Source organism: Stomoxys calcitrans, chromosome 1 (assembly GCF_963082655.1).
Source record: "Stomoxys calcitrans chromosome 1, idStoCalc2.1, whole genome shotgun sequence".
Lineage (NCBI taxonomy): Eukaryota > Metazoa > Arthropoda > Insecta > Diptera > Muscidae > Stomoxys > Stomoxys calcitrans.
The window spans coordinates 168,086,654-168,106,784 of record NC_081552.1 but is presented as its reverse complement, the minus strand read 5'-3'; the positions used below and the strand labels follow the sequence as shown (position 1 = coordinate 168,106,784).

Here is a 20,131-nt window from a genome sequence, read left to right as displayed (position 1 = left end):
GCACGGTAGCTGGCTATTTGTTGGTTATTTAGTTGACACAAACGCAAATTTTTAACCTGTTTGATAATGCAAAAAAAAAAAACACGTGGCAATGCTTATTATACTCCCGCTGAAACGTATGTTGGGTTTGACAGCTTACTGCTGTTCTACACTCAACCAAATTTGTTATTCAAAACAGCAAAAATGTTTGCAGTTTTTTTCTGCTGAAAATGGGAAAGCAGACATTACTGATGTTTCATCAATCTTAGGGCTGCTGTATTAGCAAACATTTCTTACTGCTATTTCAACTAACAAAATCTGCTGCTTTGAGTACACAAGTCTGCTGGAAAAAAATTTGAATGCTACTTTTTATGGTTGCCTGTTACTTGCTTTGTTTCTTTAGGCATTTCTTAGAATTTTTTTTTTAGAAATTCTATTGGAAGAGATGATTTTAATTTATGGAATTTTTCTGTAAAGAAGCTACCTGATCCATCTATTGGTATACATTTCGAAATATGGCTGACCTAGCTCACATTTTTTGTTATTGCTCTACTAATGTGCACACGACTGACATGGCCTTTTGTATCTAAATTTAAAGAAAAAAGGTTAAGGAAAGTATACATTCAGTGGTGATTATAAATATCCACTGAGACATACATTGGCATATGGGTTCTAACTTTTCTTCTAACATCCCCTGCTACATGGCAACATAATTGCAGTACTACTGCTGCAATAGCAGTGGTACTGCAGAGAGTGTTCGCTATTTTCAACAAACTTTTTTCTATGAGTGTACTGGACCAAATCAATGTAGAATCGATTTCTAATATCACTGGAATGTTTGTGATCGATTGAGGTATAATTTTGCCGATTTTAAACAAGTTGAAAATTGAGTTTTGCGGTGCTAGATCGGTCATTTCGCCCATAATAGTGTGATCCGAATCGATCCCTGACCTGATATACCTCCAATAGCATAGCAATTCTTATCCATTATGGTTAGGTTAGGTTATACTTTGTTGGCTAATTAAAAGATATCGGGCAAATGAGATAGATGGTGGAGGGTATATAAGATTCGTCCCGCGGAACCTATTATACACGCTTTTACTTGTTCATCCTAACCTTACCATATCTTGGAAACATTGGGTTCATTAACTCTAGGTTTAATTGTCATTGCATTTAACTCCCACGTTTTGTAATCAGGCATAAATAATTAGTTTTGATTCAATTTAACGCTTAAAAGAATGCCAAAAAGTCATCTTAAGCGAATGTTAAATTTGAAATTTATCAGCAAACGTCATTGCCATATACCTATAAAATGTGATAGTTCTTAATTAACGCGGAATATTTTGGAACACTGTCTTTTAAATTTTATTTAAAAATTTTTACATTACAATTTTTAATTTTTTTTTATAAATTTACACTCAATTTGAAATTACAATGATAATGAGATAATTAATGAACATACATTTACTCTTCTTCCTTCTTTCTCAACTCCCCTTTCGATTTTATAATTCATCTTGTGTTTGATGATAATTTCTCATATCATTTTCATGTTTTCTTTGTAATTTTATTTGTTGTTGTTGTTATGTTATGATTTTGTTATAAAACCTAGTCCTGAATTTTCATATAGGCCTGGCCTGGTGCCAGTATCGGAGGATTCCACAACACCCATTACCCATGGCAGCGGTGGACCACCCAATCGTCCGCTGCCTCCAACACCCGATGATGATGATCAGGCCGGCGATCGTACATTGATAATGAAAAGGGTAAGTCCAGATTTAAAATTGCTTGTTATTCTAATAGTTTAGAATATTAGAGATCTGTTCTTTATATAAATGAAGCTCACCGAACTTGTGGGCATTAGTTTCTACCCAAATTAAAGAGATTAGAAAAGGAACTAAGACAAAAAAAAAACCTTAAAATATTTCTTCAAAATCAGAAAAACAGATTTGGTTTTCTTTTGTTTAGAAAATGTTCATGAAATTGGTGATTTTTTATAAAATACACTTAAATAGCTAGATTACGTCTTGTATTTGTAGTAGAGAAGGTGTGGTAATTGTGAAAAAAATGAAAAAAAAAAAAAACAAAAAAAAAACAAGTTTACATTTTCTTAATAACCAATTATTTTCGTAAACACTATACTGCTTACTACGATAACAACAAAACAAGAAAACATCATTTTAATCTTCTCTCTTTTAATTAAAACCAATGTATGATTGTAAAAAGCAACAATTCCAATTTCCAATTGAAAATAAACAGGTTTAGGTGTTTACAATAAAGATTTTTTTTGTTAATGTTGTTTGTTGTGTATAAAGAAACCAAACTAAACAAATTTGAAAACATACAAAAAATAGTCAACAAAAACAGTGTTAAGTGGTTGCGGTTCTTTTAGGATAGTTTCTAAACCAAACTTTATTATTATACAAATTAAAAATTCCTTGTTTTCTTTGATTCATCATTTAAGTTTTGCAAATATTTTTCGTGAATTTTTTCATTTATTTTTATTATTGGAGTGTTATTTTCATCATAATTTTTCCTTTTTGTTTAACAATTTTTTGTTTTTACTCTATTATTTGGAAATTTATATCAATGCAATAATGTGTAATTGTTACGTTACAAAAGACATATGTATCTATCTATCTATTCTATACTGCACTTGATATCCAAGAATGCATTTCAAGTGCACTTCATATATAAATATACAAAAATATATTATACACATATATATATATATATATATATGCTCTTGTTAACCGACACATCATAACAAAAACAAAATTTTGTGTAATCAAATCGTATCATATTTTGTATATATATAATATATACATACATTCCAATATATGCCATCTTGAAACACATTCATTTCACACAAAAATCAAAATAGTATGTAAACAATTATGCATTAATCAACGGTCTTAATCAAACAACAAGGATGTGAATGAAATTCATGAAAAATTTGCAAAATATCTACAAAAGTCCCTATTCTATTATCCATAATCACGTGTAGATCTAAAACAAATTTTCTTATTTCTCATAGAATCCTAGAAAAAAAAACATATCATGTCTCTGCAATGGATTGTTGCTGGTGCACAACGTGTTGGAAAATGAAAAGAGTTTGAGTTGGAGTTTATAGGGCCATTGTTATTTTTTTGTTAATATTATTACAAATAAAAAATCTAGTTGTATAGAAATTCATAATTGGAAATCAATCGTTAAACCACTTGGGATATAGAAATATTCTTTATATAACCTAAGGACCCCCCTAAGAACGGTAAAAATAACAGCAGTTATAACTGTTCTCACAGTTTTTGTCTGTTCGCAGTGTCTTATCACAGTTGGCATTACAGAAACCTTACATATATATATATTCGTTTCTTTCTTAGAATCATCATTAGCCTATTATGGAGTTAGCTCTTTATAATTCTCAAAAAGTCTGTTGCTTGCTGAAAGTGACTGCTGATCAATTTTTGACGAGGTTATTACAAGGAGTTGAAAATAAAATATAATAGAAAAACAAAACATAAAACAATATCAAATAAAATAAACCAAGTAAAAGCGTGCTAAGGCCGAATCTTGGGTACCCACCACCATGGATTCCGCTAAAAATGTACCCTCATTAACTGAGTTTGTATTTGAATTATTTTGGTCTCAAGAAGTCATGTCGGGCCTATATAACCATATTGGGCTAAATGTGTCAAATCTGGGGATCGGTTGATATGGGGGCTATATCTGTTTATAGACTGATTCCGATCATACTTGACATGGAAGTTGGAAGTCATAACACAAGTCTTTTTTTTCAAATTTCTGCTAAATCGGATGAAAATTGAGGCTTTTAAGGGTTAAAAAAGTCAAATCGGGTGATCGGTTTATATGGGGCTATATCCAAATCTGAACCGAGATGGCCCATTTACAATCCCCAACATCCTACATCAATAAAAATTATTTGTGTAAAATTTCAAGCGGCTAGTTTTAAATTTTGCACAGACGGACGGACATGGCTAGATGGACTCAGAATGTCGTAACGATCGAGAATATATATACTTTATGAGGTCGTAGATCAATATTTCAAGGCGTTGTAAAATAAATCACTAGATTAATATACCCCCATCCTATGATGGTGGGTATAAAAATAAAGTATAATAAAAAAAAATAAACAAGTAAGAGCGTGCTAAGTTCGGCCGGGCCGAATCTTATATATCCCCAGGATTCAGAAATATTCTTTATATTTCCTAAGGACATGGAAGTTGGAAGTCATAACTCAAGTCTTTCTTTTCAAATTGCAGCTAAATCGGATGAAAATATAGGCTTTAAAGGGTTCAAAAAGTCAAATAAGGAGATTGGTTTTGATGGGAGCTATATCTGTTTAAAGACCGATTCGGATCATACTTTGTATTGATGTTAAAAATCATAACTCAAGTCTTTGATCCTAATTTTAGCCAAATCGGATGAAAATTGAGGCTTCTAGAGGCTCAAGAAGACTAATCGGGGGATCGGTTTACATGGGGGCTATATATGTTTATAGACCGATTCGGATCATAATTGGCATGAATATTGAAAGTCATAACACAAGTCTTTGTTCCGATATTCAGCTAAATCGGATGAAAGTTGAGGCTTCTAAGAGCTCAAGAAATCCAATCCGGGGATCGGTTTATATGGGGTCTATATCTGTTTATAGACTGATTCGGATCATACCGGGCATGGATGTTAGAAGTCATAACTCAAGTCTTTTTTCCAAATTTCTTCTAAGGGCTCAAGTAGTCAGATGGGGGAGCGGTTTATAAGGGGCTATATCCAAATCTGAACCGAGATGCAATCCCCAACGCCTAAATCAATAAAAATTATCTGACGAACATGGCTAGATAGACTCAGAATGTCGTAACGATCGAGATTATATATCCTTTATGAGGTCGCAGATAAATATTTCAAGGTGTTGTAAAAGAAATCAATAGATTATAATACCCCCATCCTATGATGGTGGTTATGAAAATAAAGTATAATAAAAAAATAAACAAATAAGAGCGTGCTAATTTGTGCCGGGCCGAATCTTATATACCCCCAGCGCGGATCGCATTTGTCAAGTTCTTTGCGCGGTATCTCTTTTTAGGCAAACAAAGAATAATGGATAAGATATGTAATGCTATTGGAGCAATATCAAGTTATAGTCCGATTCGGACCATAAATGAATGGAATGTTGAAGACCGTAGTAGAAGTCATTGGGTAATATTTCAGTCCATTCGGATAAGAATTGCGCCTTGTATTGGCTCAAGAAGTATATTCGGGATATCGGTCGATCGATTCAGAGCATATTGTCATGGGAGAAGCCGTTGTACAAAATTTCAGCCAAATTGGATAAGAATTGTGCCCTCTAGTGACTCAAGAAGTCAAGATCCAAGATTGGTTTAAATGGCACCTATATCAGGTTATAGGCCGTACCATACTTGGCATAGTTGTGGAAAGTCGTAACAAAATATTTCATGCAAAATTTTAGTCAAATCTGATGAGAATTGCGGCTTAAGAAGCCAAGATCAGTTTATATGGCAGCTATATCAAAACATGGACCGATAGGCCCATATACAATGCGTGCTTTCGACAGACGGACGGACGGACAGATGGACGGACATGCCTAGATCGACTTAAAATGTCATGACGATCAAGAATATATATGCTTTATGGGGTCTTAGACTAATATTTCGAAATGCTACAAACGGAATGACGAAATAAGCAAACCCCCATCCTATGATGGAGGGTATAAAAAAATTATTCAGTTCTTATTCGCAGCAAGAAAATCGAACGTTCGCTTCAAATAGGCATGTTTCTACCATTGCATAGCTCACTATGGGCTTATTGGACTGCTATGATGAAGCTTTGGTCAGCTTCGAAATCGCGTAGCCGCGATCCGTAGCCTACCCAATGCATTTATAACACACCACATTGCCTTAACTTTTTAAAAAGAGGGTTTTTTGTTGCTTTCAATTCGAAAAAGAAATTCAACAAAATAAAACAACCAAAATAAAAAAATGCGCAAAAACAGATCAAAAAATTAAATTAAACAAATAATATAAAATACAAAAAAAACAATAAATAAAATAATGGGTCAATTCCTTTGCAGTATTATTCCGAAAAACAAAATCTTCACTTCGAACATTTAATTTCTAATGGTCAGTAGATCAACTCCCTTTGTTGAAAATACCTAAAGTAATGACAAGAAATGACCGGCCATAACAGGTAAACATAAATAATAGCATAAAATATTTGTTTGCTAATGCAGCAGCCCCATGTTTGCTGAAGCAGCAGTCATGCCTGCTTTCCCATTTTCAGCAGATAAAAACCGTTGGTTTAGCAAAATTTTTTGCTATTTTGAAGATCAAATTTCTTTGAGTGTGACCAAGAAACAAATTTGCCTCGTGGCATTCCTATTATAAGTTTACAATCGGATATCTGATATTACAGCAGCATTTTTGCTGTTATGGAGGCCACCGCAGCCCAGAGGTTAACATGTCCGCCTATGCGGCTAAACACCTGGGTTCGAATCCTGACGAGAAGATTAAAAAAATTGTCTGCGTTGGTTATCCCCGCTTAATGCTGGCGACATTTGTGAAGTAGTATGCCATGTACATGAATCGAAAACGAATGAAAATTGCGCCTCCTTCCGCTCGCTCTAGATGTAAAATCTGAAGACTGTATTATTATTGCTTATGCCTATATCAGGCTATCATATACAAAATAGTCACCTATACAAACCGTATTAACTGCGGAAAGTTGAGTGTATAACAGGCGGCAAATAAAACTCAACACAGCAAATTTCAACAAAATCAGATGAAAAATGATATTTTCTATATATTGCTATAAACATTATGGTGATGATTTTTTTTTAATAAAATCACATGCCTGTACAATATTTTGATGATTTTTTATTTAAGATTAGTTGAAATCTTACATTTAAGGTGATTCGCTAAAAAAAACCCCACGCACAAATGATTTTAAAATTTTTATTTCGGCATTTTGGGCAATTTTTTTGCGAAGTTATATAATTGAATACAAGCTTTAGAGCCACATATAAAAATATATGTAACATTACATAGGATGACCAAACACACAAGGACGTTAGGTATTCACGTTGTCATTGGAGAGGATGAATCTTAGTGGGAGGTTGTCCTTGTTGCGGTAGCAGTTGTATAAGTCTTGTATAACTTTGATCGCACGCTCACAGCCCCGGTTGTTTCGGGAAATGTTGGTTTGAGATTCATCTTTTTTCCAGTTGGTCTTCAAGCTTTTGGGTAGTCATTCAGAGCTACAGATAGTTCTCCATAATCTTTAGTGCGGAACAACTGACTACTCAAGCAATATTCAGCCCATGAGTAAGAAATTAATTGAACAGATTTTTCGCAACCTGTTCCGGACATCAGGCTTCAGAAAAAAGGCAGGAAGAGCTAAAGTGGCAAGACAGTTCCAGCGTGTATTGCAGATATGTGGGATCTGCTTAAACTTTACAAATAGGGTCTCACTTCTCTCACTGAAGTGATGGAATACATGAGTGGGGTGGAAGAGAAACTTCATGTCGTCTCTCCAGCACCCTTTTTCCATAATCTCAGTTTTGCCCCCCTTTTTCCATAATCTCAATTCTGCAATTCTGCTGAAGGCTGCTTACAATTGGTTAAAATTTTTTTTCAAATCATGCCAAAAATATCGACTCATGGAGCTCAACGTCCACGACAACGCAAAGAACGCGATCCAGCACATGGTGTTGGCAACTGATGAGCTTGGGTATGGGGTGACCTTTCTCATCGAACATTTGCTGCAATCGAACTACAACGCCTGTCTCTTTGCCGCTATTCACGCTTGTTGAATCCGCAAAAATCACCACAATTGATAGCCATAGATTGAACTCGCTTCCTGTTGCGATTCTGCTTTCAAGAAGTTTGCCACTCGTCCGTGCTTCCAAGTAATCAATCATTCACCCGAGTAGCTTTCTTTTAGATAACCTCGTGGATTAGTTCCTATAAGTGTCCCACCAACAAACGTTGCCGCATTTGTATGGAGAAACACCATGCCCTCCTTCACCCCCCCTAACGACACCGAACCTAGTTTTGGGCAATCAAATAGTCCGTCCCGTCATCACAATAGGTCGTCCGGTCTTGTCCGTCAGCCTGTCCTTGATCCAGAGTCCGTTTCAAGACCAGTGGGCATACAATACGATACATCTCTAGCGCCCAGTCTGATAGTCCAATTCAATATTAGAGATCAGGCAATACCAGTACGGGCACTACTGGATCCTTGCGGTCGCGTAAGCCAAATAAGTGCCTCTCTTGTTGGAACTTTCGAATTTCCACTTCTCGTGTGTTGAACAAGATCTGTTTTGTCGAATCGTTTTGAGATCAATACACAATCCCAACCAGAAAGTAACTCCTACCAAGAGGGCTGGGGATTTATCCCATTTCCGTTCACCATCTGGGTCCGTGTCTGAATCATCGGCGGAGCTCTTCGCGGGGTTTCAACTTGCGGATCTTCAATTTTATCGCTGCAGAGGAATTGCCATAATATTGGGACCTGATGTTTACCCACAAATCATGCGAGGTCAAATACATTCGAGCCCTGGACTTCCCCTAGCATCTTTGGCTGGATCATATCAGGTCCGAGTTCATAGATATTGCTCTATCTAAAGTTCAATAAATTCGAATTCTCTATTCGAATGAATTATTCAAATTTTTTGGAAAAATAAAACGAAACGAAATGTCTAATATGTAATAACAATGAATTGAATTGTATTTTACCTAAATTTAAATGAAGTTCGATTTAATTATTTCCTTGTGTTTTTTCTTATTACAACATATCAGGATGTTGCAAGGCGGACGGCAATGTTTAAGTTCAAATCGTGTAGTTGATCGACCCCTAATGTATTTTTGAATACTGCAAATTACATCCTTGTGCGAACTTACCATTTACGTCAATGTCATTGACCTAACGAATAACGTTGTCGTCTTTCCCGTCCTGATCGTTCGGTTATTTTTATGTTGAGAGTCGTTAAAAAGGCGGCATACAACAAACATCCAAGTGTTTACTACATAAAAACCTTACCGCTGGCATCATATCCCATCGTGTTGGCGAATTGTTTTGAAAATGTATTAGGAAATGCTTTAAATACAACGGCTGTAGAGATATAATTTCGAAAATAACAATGTTTCTAAAATGTAGTGGCTTAGTTTGCTTGTCTTTAAATGTTTGTCACTAAAGAGTATTAATATTATTTTTGCATACAATTACATTTAAATGATTGAAAATTTAAATATATAATCTGCAATCAATAAAGAAATACGCATATTCAAAGAAAGCACAGCAATTTGATGATAGATATCGAACGATATGTAAAATATTGAATTGATTCAATTAATTTGTTAATTGAATATCAAAATTTTTTCTATCACAATCGTGGTTGAAAATTTTATACTTTTCAATTAAAAAATTAATTGCTTCATTCATTTTTTTTTAATCGAATCTTAAAAAATTTTCTGATATGGTGCTTAAGCCAATACAATGAAAGGCTATTTTGTCCCCTACAATATAAAGGGAAGGAGATTTCACAGACCAAAACGTCCCATATTTCGACAAATCTATAGCAATACCATGACAGTCGGTTCTACGTGCCGGATTAACGCCAAGGTCTACCGCCTCAGTGCACAATATACTGCTACGACAACAACAAATCTATAGGACACCCCTTACTCGACACCGAATCTTTTGGAGAAACCCCGTGGGGTAGTGTTTTTTATACGCGTGCCCATGGACCTTTTCCCAAACAACGTACCACATGTTCCGGAAGGTAAACATCTATGTACTAAATATAGAAATTAAATCCAGTTTTCAAAAAATTTCAATCATTTTTTAAGAAAAGGCATTTGCGAATCACTAGAACACGTCAAAAAGGCATTAAGTTTAGTCGGATCAATCGTTTGTTTATAAACCTTAACTGACACAAAATTAGGGAGTTGGTTTTGAACCTCTGTGAACTGTACTCAGCATATTCATCGAAATCGAGTGAATGAGCCCTTCGTGAACACAAAATTAACATGAACATGATATAGAAAAGACTAATGCATCTCATAATTCTTAGTTTAAAAGCAATCTTATGTAATATGCGCTATATGCACCTTCAAGAGGTAAAACTAGCAGATCGGTCTATATGGGAGCTATGTTAAGCTATAGTCCGAGTTCAGACTCGGCTATAAATAGGAGGTCCGTAGCTCCATTAAACTAAAAACTTGATTCAGACTGCACTCATAAATGTGGATATTGAACCGCACATGTTTAAGTTATGTGTTGCAGTTATGGCCGCGTAATCACTGGATTGTTTTTTTTTTCAATTTAAATTTATTTAAAAAGCCTTACTTTCAAAGTTATAGTGGTTAACATACAGAGTTTCCATGAACTCGTTTTTCAGCGTGTGCTTGGGCCTATTCTTCAGTGTCGGCTTTATGACATTTTTATGTCGTATCTACTTTAGCAGATTATTTCTTAAATTTCAAAGAGTTGTCGTTTCTGTCCGCTTGAGTTGAACTCTTCTTTATAGGCGCGCAGCATATGTTGTTTTCAATTTCTATGAATTATATATCCATTTAAAAGATGACCCGAGAGTCTGAAAACTAGATGAGATGAGTAATCTCGGTTGCAATGTACAGGGCATTAGCCACCCTGCAACCAACAGCACCAGCCCGAGACTCACTTGCGTGCGTGGTCATCGTAGAAGTCGTCCACCCTGCCAAGAAGCTCCCACAGCGTAGGGCTCATTGATTCCGTAGCACTATCTGCGGCAACCAGCTCATCGGCCGCTTTGTTCCCCGCCAAACCTTGATAGTCAGAAACCCAGCAGAGCCTGACAACCTTTCCCATGGTCCGAAGAAGCTCTTTGCATTCTCTAACCAGTTTCTACCTATTCCGGTGCCCCCATCCAATTTAGACCCATCCAAACAGAGTCCCGGGATGGGTGGGGCCCAGATATCCGTTTTCGGAAAAACAAGTGGAGAATGTGAACCCAAAAGCGTTGTTAAAATCAACGGTCTGGACGAACTTCATGAAATCAGACAAATATGCCAAACAGACAAATATGCCAAACTGGACACATGACTTTTTCTCATCTGTCATGTCACTGAAAAATGCAAAATTTCGTAAAAATCGGTTCAGATAGTTCACAAAGATGCCTTTTTAACGTCCATTAAATAAGTTCGCGTTTTTTTTACAATAGTGGTGCAGGGTATAATATATTCGGCTCCACCCGAATTTTGTCTTTCCCTACCTGTTTTATCATTTGGCATTGCATATTTTGAATGTTTGCGACGAATATGTGGGCTTTCGTTATTATCCCTTTCGGTTCGGCGTAGTCAGAGTTAAGGGCGTGGGCGACGAGCATGTTACACTGTGGAACAGTGTAACGGGCGTTAGAATAACGAAACCCCTATGGGGAGATCCGGATCATGAGAAGGCGATGCTATTACTGAGAAGAAGTTAGAAAGAGGTCTTACTTATGCAAAATCTGTAAGGCAAGTTATAGCACGTGTACACTAAAAAAGAAGTTGGTCCAAAATTTAAGATTTTTTCTTATTCGTAGAATTTTAGCAATAAAAAGAGCCTAAGAACCAAAACTTGAAAATAAAGGTACTATCTTTATTTTTAAAGGTACTATCTTACGGACATGACCATCCGTTTCAAATTTTGATCGCTGATTGCTTTTTAGTGTGCTTCATAGATGGCTGTCCATTTATTATTTTTTGAAAATTTCTTTTTTTAAACTTAAAAAAATAAATATTTAAAGACGCTCCTACTTTTAAGGCTATTTTGCGTCTTTAACTACGACTCACTGTTGTCTCGTCCCAAAGTCAATTTCCAAACTTTCAACGATATTTTGACCTTCATTTTAGATTGTTGTCTTTAATAACTGGATGCAACGTTAAGGATTTATTAACCTACCATTTAAAATAAAAAATCCTTAATATGAACTTTCGTTCGTGTTTCACCAAGGGAATTAGGACAACAATTTTTAGATTTCTTTTTCGAGGTTAGTTTTTTAGTATTAAGAGCGCACAACAAGTCCATTACTGGCTAAGGTGTATGTCCAATTTGGCATGCGTCCTTACCTTACCTACTGTGGTTATTCTCTTTCCTCCAACACACAAAAAGTTGAAGTTGTAAAGTTTGTAAACTAATCCAACATTTTGATAACATTTTGCTACTTAGCACAAGGATTTTGTTGTGGTTAGTGTAGAAGTAAGAGCTTTTTAAGTGGCTTAATAAATGCTTCAGAATATATTTTTGTCCTACCTACTACACATAATTCGTTGGTTATAACTGGGTTTATAATTTCGATTGCGCCTTTTAGTCGTAGCAGCAAAAGCTTACATTACGCTCTACTCAAACAACTATTGCCGCCGTTTTTCCAACATTTTCTGCGCTAGCAACAAACGCTTTACACATTGCATATCTATCCTTCAACCATTTAATTTTTTTTCCGCCTGAGAGTTAAAACTCAGTGTTCAGATCCAAAAAAAAAAAAACAGCAGAAAATCATAAACATTTCAGATATTATGTCCTACTACACCTCCTCCTCCTTCTACCTACCCTTCTGCATCTAATCTCATATCTACGTTTTAAACAATCTTACAACAACACCAACTATGATTTAAACCAAAAAAAACTCCACCTCGTATAGAAACTCGAGAATCAAAACCGATTACAAAAATCCGCATCGACATCGTGCGCCAATCGTCCTCACAATGAAATACGTGATGTAGCCCTTCTGCGCGAATGGGATATTGAGAAATTCTTTCCGAAACAAAACGCTGGCGTTGAGCAACCTGCAGGAGTGGCCAGTCTATCACGTGGTCTCAGCAATTCCAATAGTAGCACGCTGAAGGCAGAGTCAAAACTGCAACGTTGCAGTGTGGCCGAGGGGCCCAGCTCAAGACAAACACCAAAAGGTTTTCATCCGCTGAAGGCAACGTCCGGTGCTCAACCCCAAACACAGACCAAAGATCAAACTCGTGCATCCATGTTGGAGTCGAATAAGTCAAAAGCTTCATCGAATGGTGGCTCTAGTAGTAGTAACAATAAGTCTTCCACACCCATAACCTCCTTAACGTCGTCCTCCTCGCCGGCGAACACAAATGCCTTGAAAAGTGCCAATTTAAATGCTACGCATAAGAGGCAAGAGTCTGACTCGAAATTGCCACAAAACTTTATACGCGGCTTCCGACGCGAAAACTCGGATTTCTTCCCACTAACCAAAAGGCATTCGGCGGTGCTGGTCAACACGAGCCTTCTGCAACAACAGCAGCAGCAGTCATCATCCTCGTCTAGCTCATCGCCTTTCGGTTCAGCGGCCCAAAGAGCCAGTGCCATGATACCCAGGAACAGTGGTATGTTCAATAAAAACTCCAAAGATTCGTCCTCCTCCTCCCTTGCGGCCAATAAGACGATAACATCGACGAATTCCATCACGGCCAGCACTAAAAGTGCCAGTGGTGTTGGAGGAGGAGGTGGTGGTGGTGCTCCCAATAAGACTAGCTGGACTAGTAACTTAGATTTCTTGCGTCCTCGTCGTGAAAAGACTGAATCCGTTATCGTTTTGCAAAATTCTGCCGCCCGACAACAGCTGTTTGCCCAACAATTGGTCCAGCAACAACAACAACAGCAGCAGGTAAACAACAATGCTTCACTTCTTAATCTCTTTATCTACCTATGTTTACTCTTCTTCACTAAAACCCCCATTCAATTCCTTTCGCTCTCTATATAAACTGCCATGCCACCACATAGCGCTCTGCTCTCTTTGGCTCCCACTTTCGAATAAAAATGATAACATTTTCCAGCAAAACTAGATTTAGAACTTAATCCTGACAAAATTATCATAAGTTTGTATGTATGTGTGTGTGTGTGTGTGTGTGGAGTTTATCTTAGTGCTCCCTCTATAAGTATTGTCTCGTAATTCTTCTGAGGAAAACATATTGAAGGAAAACAAAAACACTAAAATCACTTATATTTAATTATTTTTGTGTCCCATTTGAATATAACCAAAAACCCGAACATAAAGAATAACATTTAGTTTGTAAGAGCTTTTTCCATCATATCACCAACACCACAACAACCAAAAAACATTACACCAAGTCGTCTGAAACCAAACTGACAGTGTAAAAGAGAGCAGTGTGTGGAAAGTAGAAAAGTTTAGTAGACGGCTCCAAACAGTTCCCCCATAGGATGGGGTTATACCAATTGCGTCATTCCGTTTTTAATTCCTCGAAATATTGGTCAAAACCCCTATCCGTCCTTCTGAACTTCTAACGAAATCGCGTCAACTTTCGAACGAATAAAGCTAGATCTCAGTGTACCAAACGTTCGAATTCGGTGAGAAGTCTGTATGAAAGTCGGAAAATTCATCCGAAGTCGTGTCAACTACTTCATATGTATATTTTTCGCAAAGAATTCGGACAGACTTCGGATGAATTTTCCGACTTTCGTACAGACTTCTCACCGAATTCGAACGTTTGGTACACTGAGGTCTAGCTTTACTCGTTCGAAAGTTGACGCGATTTCGTTACATGTTCAGAAGGCCGGATAGGAAAATCTGATGTTTCTGCCGATGTTTCTGACAGAATGCTTACAGAATTCTGAACCAAAATTATGGGAAATGTATTTAAGTTCCCTTCCGCATTTCCCGAACTCTGATGTTGAATCTTAATGAATACAGATGTGTTTTCCGAATTCGGATGTTTATTCCAAATTGTCCAATCGCATTCAAACCGAATTCTGAAAGATTTCTTATAGAATTCGAATGTGTTTTCCAATGGTTCGACTTGCAAATTTGCTCTTAAACATTCCATTAAGGATCTGCTTTTTATAGCCGAGTTCAAACGGAGCGCCAACATCTCTTTGGCGATAAGTTTATACATGGTATGGTACCTCACAAATGTCGCCAGAAATAAGAGGAGATAACAAAAACTGAAAAGGATTTCTGATGTTCTCGTCAGGATTCGAACCCAGTCACTCAGCGTCATAGGCGAATATGCTAACCTCTGAGTTACAGTGGTTTCCAACAAAAATATGCAAAAAGCAAGCACAAATAAAACATTCGCCATCGAGTTCAGACATTGCACGTTGGGAGAAAATCGAAAAAAAAACTAGTATAAAATATGCCGGGTGAGAACGGGTAAAGATATCGCTTTGAAATTCGGAACGGTTAGAGCTGTTGTTGGCGAGAGCGTGTGCAAAATTTCAAGGCCGTAGGTGGTCCGGGCGCCTCTTAGCAGGCCCCTAAATTTGGTCACCTCGGCATTTCGAAAAATTCTTTGGGCTGCCAAATCTTCATTTGAGCACGTTTTTCGGGATATTCTCAGATCTTTAGCGTGGGTTTCGAGCCTTCACTCGCCGAACCATTTCAAGTGTTTTTGCAGCTTTTTTTTGCACCACCACCATGGCGTTTGGCAACGCTCCATAATCATTATAACGATTTAAGGCGATACACAAACATTTTCCTCGCTTTAAGGTGTTTGATACGCTTGTTCTCGATTGCAATAACATTTGTCTGTCTGTCTTTGAAAATAACGCCAACAGTAAAACTAACCGCTTGAAATTTTGTTCTTATTGATATGGGTCGATTGCAATTGTAAACATGGTTGGATGAGGCCATGTTTAGATGTAGCTCCGACTGAGCTACTTGAATCACTAAATGCCGTAATGCTTATACGATTTGGCTGACATTGCAGCAATTTTGTATTTAATTACTTACTTACTTTACTTTAATTGGCTATGACAGAATATTTCTTCCACTAGCCGAACGTAGAATAGCGTTCCAAGCGCCTCTTCTGCGCTCATTCTAAAATCTCTGACACCAAGTTTCGAGGTGTCTCCCACAAGATGATCTTTCCATCGGGCTTTTGGTCTTCCCGGTTTGCGTGTACCACCATGTTTGCCTTCAAAAGACTTCTTTGCTGGAGCTTCTTCATCCATTCTGACAACATGACCTAGCCAACGCAGCCGTTGTATTTTGATGGGTGTAACTATGCTATCGTCTTCATACAGCTCGTGGTTCATACGTCGCCTATATTCTCCGTTAACGCAAACTGGTCCATATATTTTACGAAGAATCTTTCTCTCAAATACTCCAAGCACTGCCTCATCTGCTTTCACAAGTACCCATGCTTCAGAACCATATAACAGCACGGGTAGTATCAGTGTCTTGTAAAGTTTAGTCTTCGTCTATCGAGAGGTGGCCTTTTTTCTAAACTGCTTACTTAGTCCAAAGTAGCATCTGTTTGCCAGTATTATTCTTCGCTTTATCTCAAAACTGGTGTCATTCGTTTCGGTTACGGCGGTGCCGAGGTAGATAAAGTTACTGACTGTCTCAAAGTTGTGGTTCCCAATTTTCTCCATATTCTTTATCTGCTCGGTTGTACAAGGCTTATTGGGAGTGGAAACCATCAATTTCGTCTTATCTCCATTTACTGCCAGACCCATTTTCACTGACTCTCTTTCGATTCTTTCAAAGGCTGCAGTTACTGCTTCCGGTGACCGACCTATGATATCGATATCGTCGGCATAGGCGAGTAGCATGTGCTCTCTTGTGATTAGTGTGCCATATCTATTCACATCTGCATCTCGTATAATTTTCTCCAGCAGGATATTAAAGAGATCACACGATAGGTTGTCTCCTTATCTGAAACCTCGTTTGGTATTAAATGGTTCGGAAGGATTCTTTCCTATTCTTACTGAGGAACGCGTATCAGCAAGTGTCATCCTGGAGAGTCTTATTAATTTTGCAGGGATACAAAACTCAGACATGGCTTGAAATACCTTTGAACGTAAAGCAGTATCGAAGGCGGCTTTGTAGTCAACAAAGAGGTGGTAGGTGTTGATTTGTCCTTCTCGGGTCTTTTCCAGGATTTGGCGCAGTGTGAATATCTGGTCTAGGGTGGATTTACCTGGTCTAAAGCCGCATTGATAAGGCCCAATTATCTCATTGACTTTAGGTTTTAATCTTTCACACCGTACGCTCGAGAGTATCTTGTATGCGATGGGGAGGAGACTTATTCCTCTGTAGTTGGCACATTCCGTCTTGTCTCCTTTCTTGTGTACGGGACATAGTATGTTGAGGTTCCAATCATCGCGTATGCGTTGTGTTTAATTATGACTTTCAATATATGTATATGGACCTCATAATACTCCCGATAAACCACCCAATCTGCCTATGAGAAATCGTAAGAAACCTGCGCCAATGCGATCCACAGTAAATTGTATATAAGATTCGTCGCAGTCGAACTATACTTGTTATGAGTGTGCTTGAAGTCCTATGTTACCGTAATATCTTTGAAGGCAAAACTGATCTCACTCTTATCTTTTGCCGTCCTTTCGACTGTTTTACTGCTCCACAATGTAATGTGCGCGTTTCTCCTCCACATCCTTAAACGGGACTGCGTCGCCACAAAGGGCTTCCCATAACCCAATTTTATTGACAGATATCCTTTTGCTCTAATCACCAAGCTGTTACCTTTATGTACTCCCTTACGAGTTGCACCATATTCAGAGTAAGCTTTCATCGCCTTCTTACATTCATAGAACGTCAGTTTAAGCGAACGGAAATATTTATAATTAATTTTCAGGATCCTAAATGTAAACACTCCGTTCTATTTTTTCCCTTTGAGCCATATCCGTAATATGAACCACGAGCGGCAAATGACAAAAATACCAGATATCCTTCAATATATGATGGTATTCCTAGTACGAGGGCTGCTATATAAGTTTCTAGCCTAAAATGAAATTGCATATTGTTATTGCAAAAAATTGCCTTAAGGTTCTCTCCCAGCAAGATTTATACTCTCTTTCATGCGCTCAAACCAATGTTCTAAGCACTTTTTCCACACCGATTGAGTCCTGACGCCATACCAAATGGTACAGCACCTCACAAATGTCGCCAGCATTAGGAGGGGATAACCAACGCTAGACATTTTATGGTGCTTTCGCCAGGACTCGAACATAGGTGTTCAGCATCATAGGCGGACATGCTAACCTCTGCGCTACGGTGGCCCCCAAATTGTGGTATACAACTCAGAATTGACCTCCTACGTTGCGGAACAGTCGCCACATGACCTGCTTTGCCGAGGAAACAGTCGGGCATTTCCTTCCGAGTGCATTTTTCACGAATAACCTGGTTCGGGCTCGTACGCATAAATCCACAATTCACCATCTGTGACGATCTTATAAACGTATTTTGAAGTACCTCAATCGAATTTGCTCAATACTTTTTCAAAATAATAAACACGTGCGTTTTTGAGCGATTATCAAATTGTGCGTAATCCAAAGAGAAACAAACCTTTTTTTATGGCAAGGTATTCATAGAATATTGAATGCATGCTGGTGGAAGAATTTCCCAAGGATGCCTCTTTCTCACGGCATGTCACATGGCGATCTTTCATTATAAGTTCATGCACAGCATCAATGTTCTCAGGTACAACGGCCGTTTTTGAACGACCTTCATGGAATTCGATTTTGAGCTAGCCCTGCGCAGTGGGAGAAAAATCGAAAAAATTGTAGTAAAATAATATGCCGTGTGAAAACGGGTAGAGATATCTCGTTGAAATTTGGAATGGTTAGAGCTGAGGTCTTAGCAGATCGTGGGCCCTATGTTGTCCGGGTGCCTTTTGGCAGGTCCCTAAGGTTGGTCACCTCGGTATTTCAAAAATTTGTTGGGGCTGCCAAATCTTCCAAAATTTGTGTAAATTTTGTCACGAATCCAAATCATACATAACAAGTTATAGTCCGATTCCCATACCATACCATTCCCAGCCCATACATGAATGCTGAACATTGTAGAAGTCATTGTGTAATATTTCAGTTCATTCTAATAGGGGCTCAAGAAGCAAAATCGGGAGATCGGTTTATATAAGAGCTGTACCAAGCTATTGATCGATTCAGACCATATTAGACACGTATGTCGAAGGTCATGAGAGAAACCGTTGTACAAAATTTCTGCCAAATCTGATGAGTTGTGTCCTCTAGAGGATCAAGAAGTGCAGATCCCAGATCGGTTTATATGGCACAGTCATACCAAAACACCACGTGCAAAATTTCAGTCAAATAGGACGAGAATTGCGCCCTCTAGAGGCTCAAGAAGTCAGTTCCAAGAACGATTTATATGGCAGCTATATCAAAACATGGACCGATTTGGCCTATTTACAATCCCAACCGACCTACACTAATAAAAAGTATTTATGCAAAATTTCAAGCGCCTAGCTTTACTCCTTTGAAAGTTAGCCTGCTTTCGACAGACAGAGGGACTAGATAGATCAACTAAAAATGACATGACGATCAAGAATATATATACTTTATGGGGTCTCAAACTCATATGTCGAGGTGTTACATACGGAATGACGAAATTAGTATACCCCCGTCCTATGGTGGAGGGTATAAGAACAAACAACCACAAGTGCCTTCGTAAATGGCGAAACACGAAGCAGGTCTCGGTCAAAATTGGAAAACAAAATAAAACTAAAATTCGAGTATCCTCGAAACCAGTGGAGATAATGTAGACCTCAAACGGACGTTTTTTGTTGGGATTTTTGAACATTATCCAGAAAAGTTTTGGAAATCGGCCCACAACGAATATTTGGCAGCCCCAACAAATATTCGAAATTCCGAGGTGACCAACTTTGTAGGCCTGCCTTAGGTTGTCCTAAGGAGATTTTGCACACGTTATCGCAAACACCTCGGCTCTAACCATTCCAAATTTCAAACAAATATATCAACACGTTCTCACACGGCATATTTTTTACTAGTTGTTTTTATTTTTTTTTTTATTTTCTCCCACTGTGCGAAGGCTACAATTGAATTCATTATAACAGTATTTTAGGATGGTGCTTCATCGCAATGCGAAGATTTAAGTTCGTCAAAGTATCGGTTTTTTCAATAAGAGCGCTATAAAGGTTTTGGATATCAATGAAATTCTTTATTTCTGTGAAAGTACGTTCGATGCCATTATTTCTGCAATTTCGCGTTCGATATGCGTACGAAGTTCATCAATCGTCTCTGGTATAGACTTGACGTAGCCCCACAAGAAAGAGTCTAACGGCGTCAAATCGCACGACCGAGGAGGCTAATCGACTGGACCATTTCGTAAGATAAC

General features: G+C 37.8%; 1 protein-coding gene across 7 annotated transcripts in view; it reads left to right on the top strand.

The window, feature by feature from the left end:
* The window catches only part of LOC106085463 (serine/threonine-protein kinase mig-15), a 259,525-nt gene that overhangs the window by 186,775 nt on the left and 52,619 nt on the right, over positions 1-20,131 (top strand). For all 7 annotated transcript variants that reach the window (XM_013249721.2, XM_059360366.1, XM_059360365.1 and 4 more), the window contains 2 exons: positions 1,607-1,742; positions 12,674-13,660. In XM_013249721.2, the coding sequence (XP_013105175.2) occupies positions 1,607-1,742; positions 12,674-13,660 (1,123 nt within the window). The remainder of the gene's footprint in view (positions 1-1,606; positions 1,743-12,673; positions 13,661-20,131) is intronic.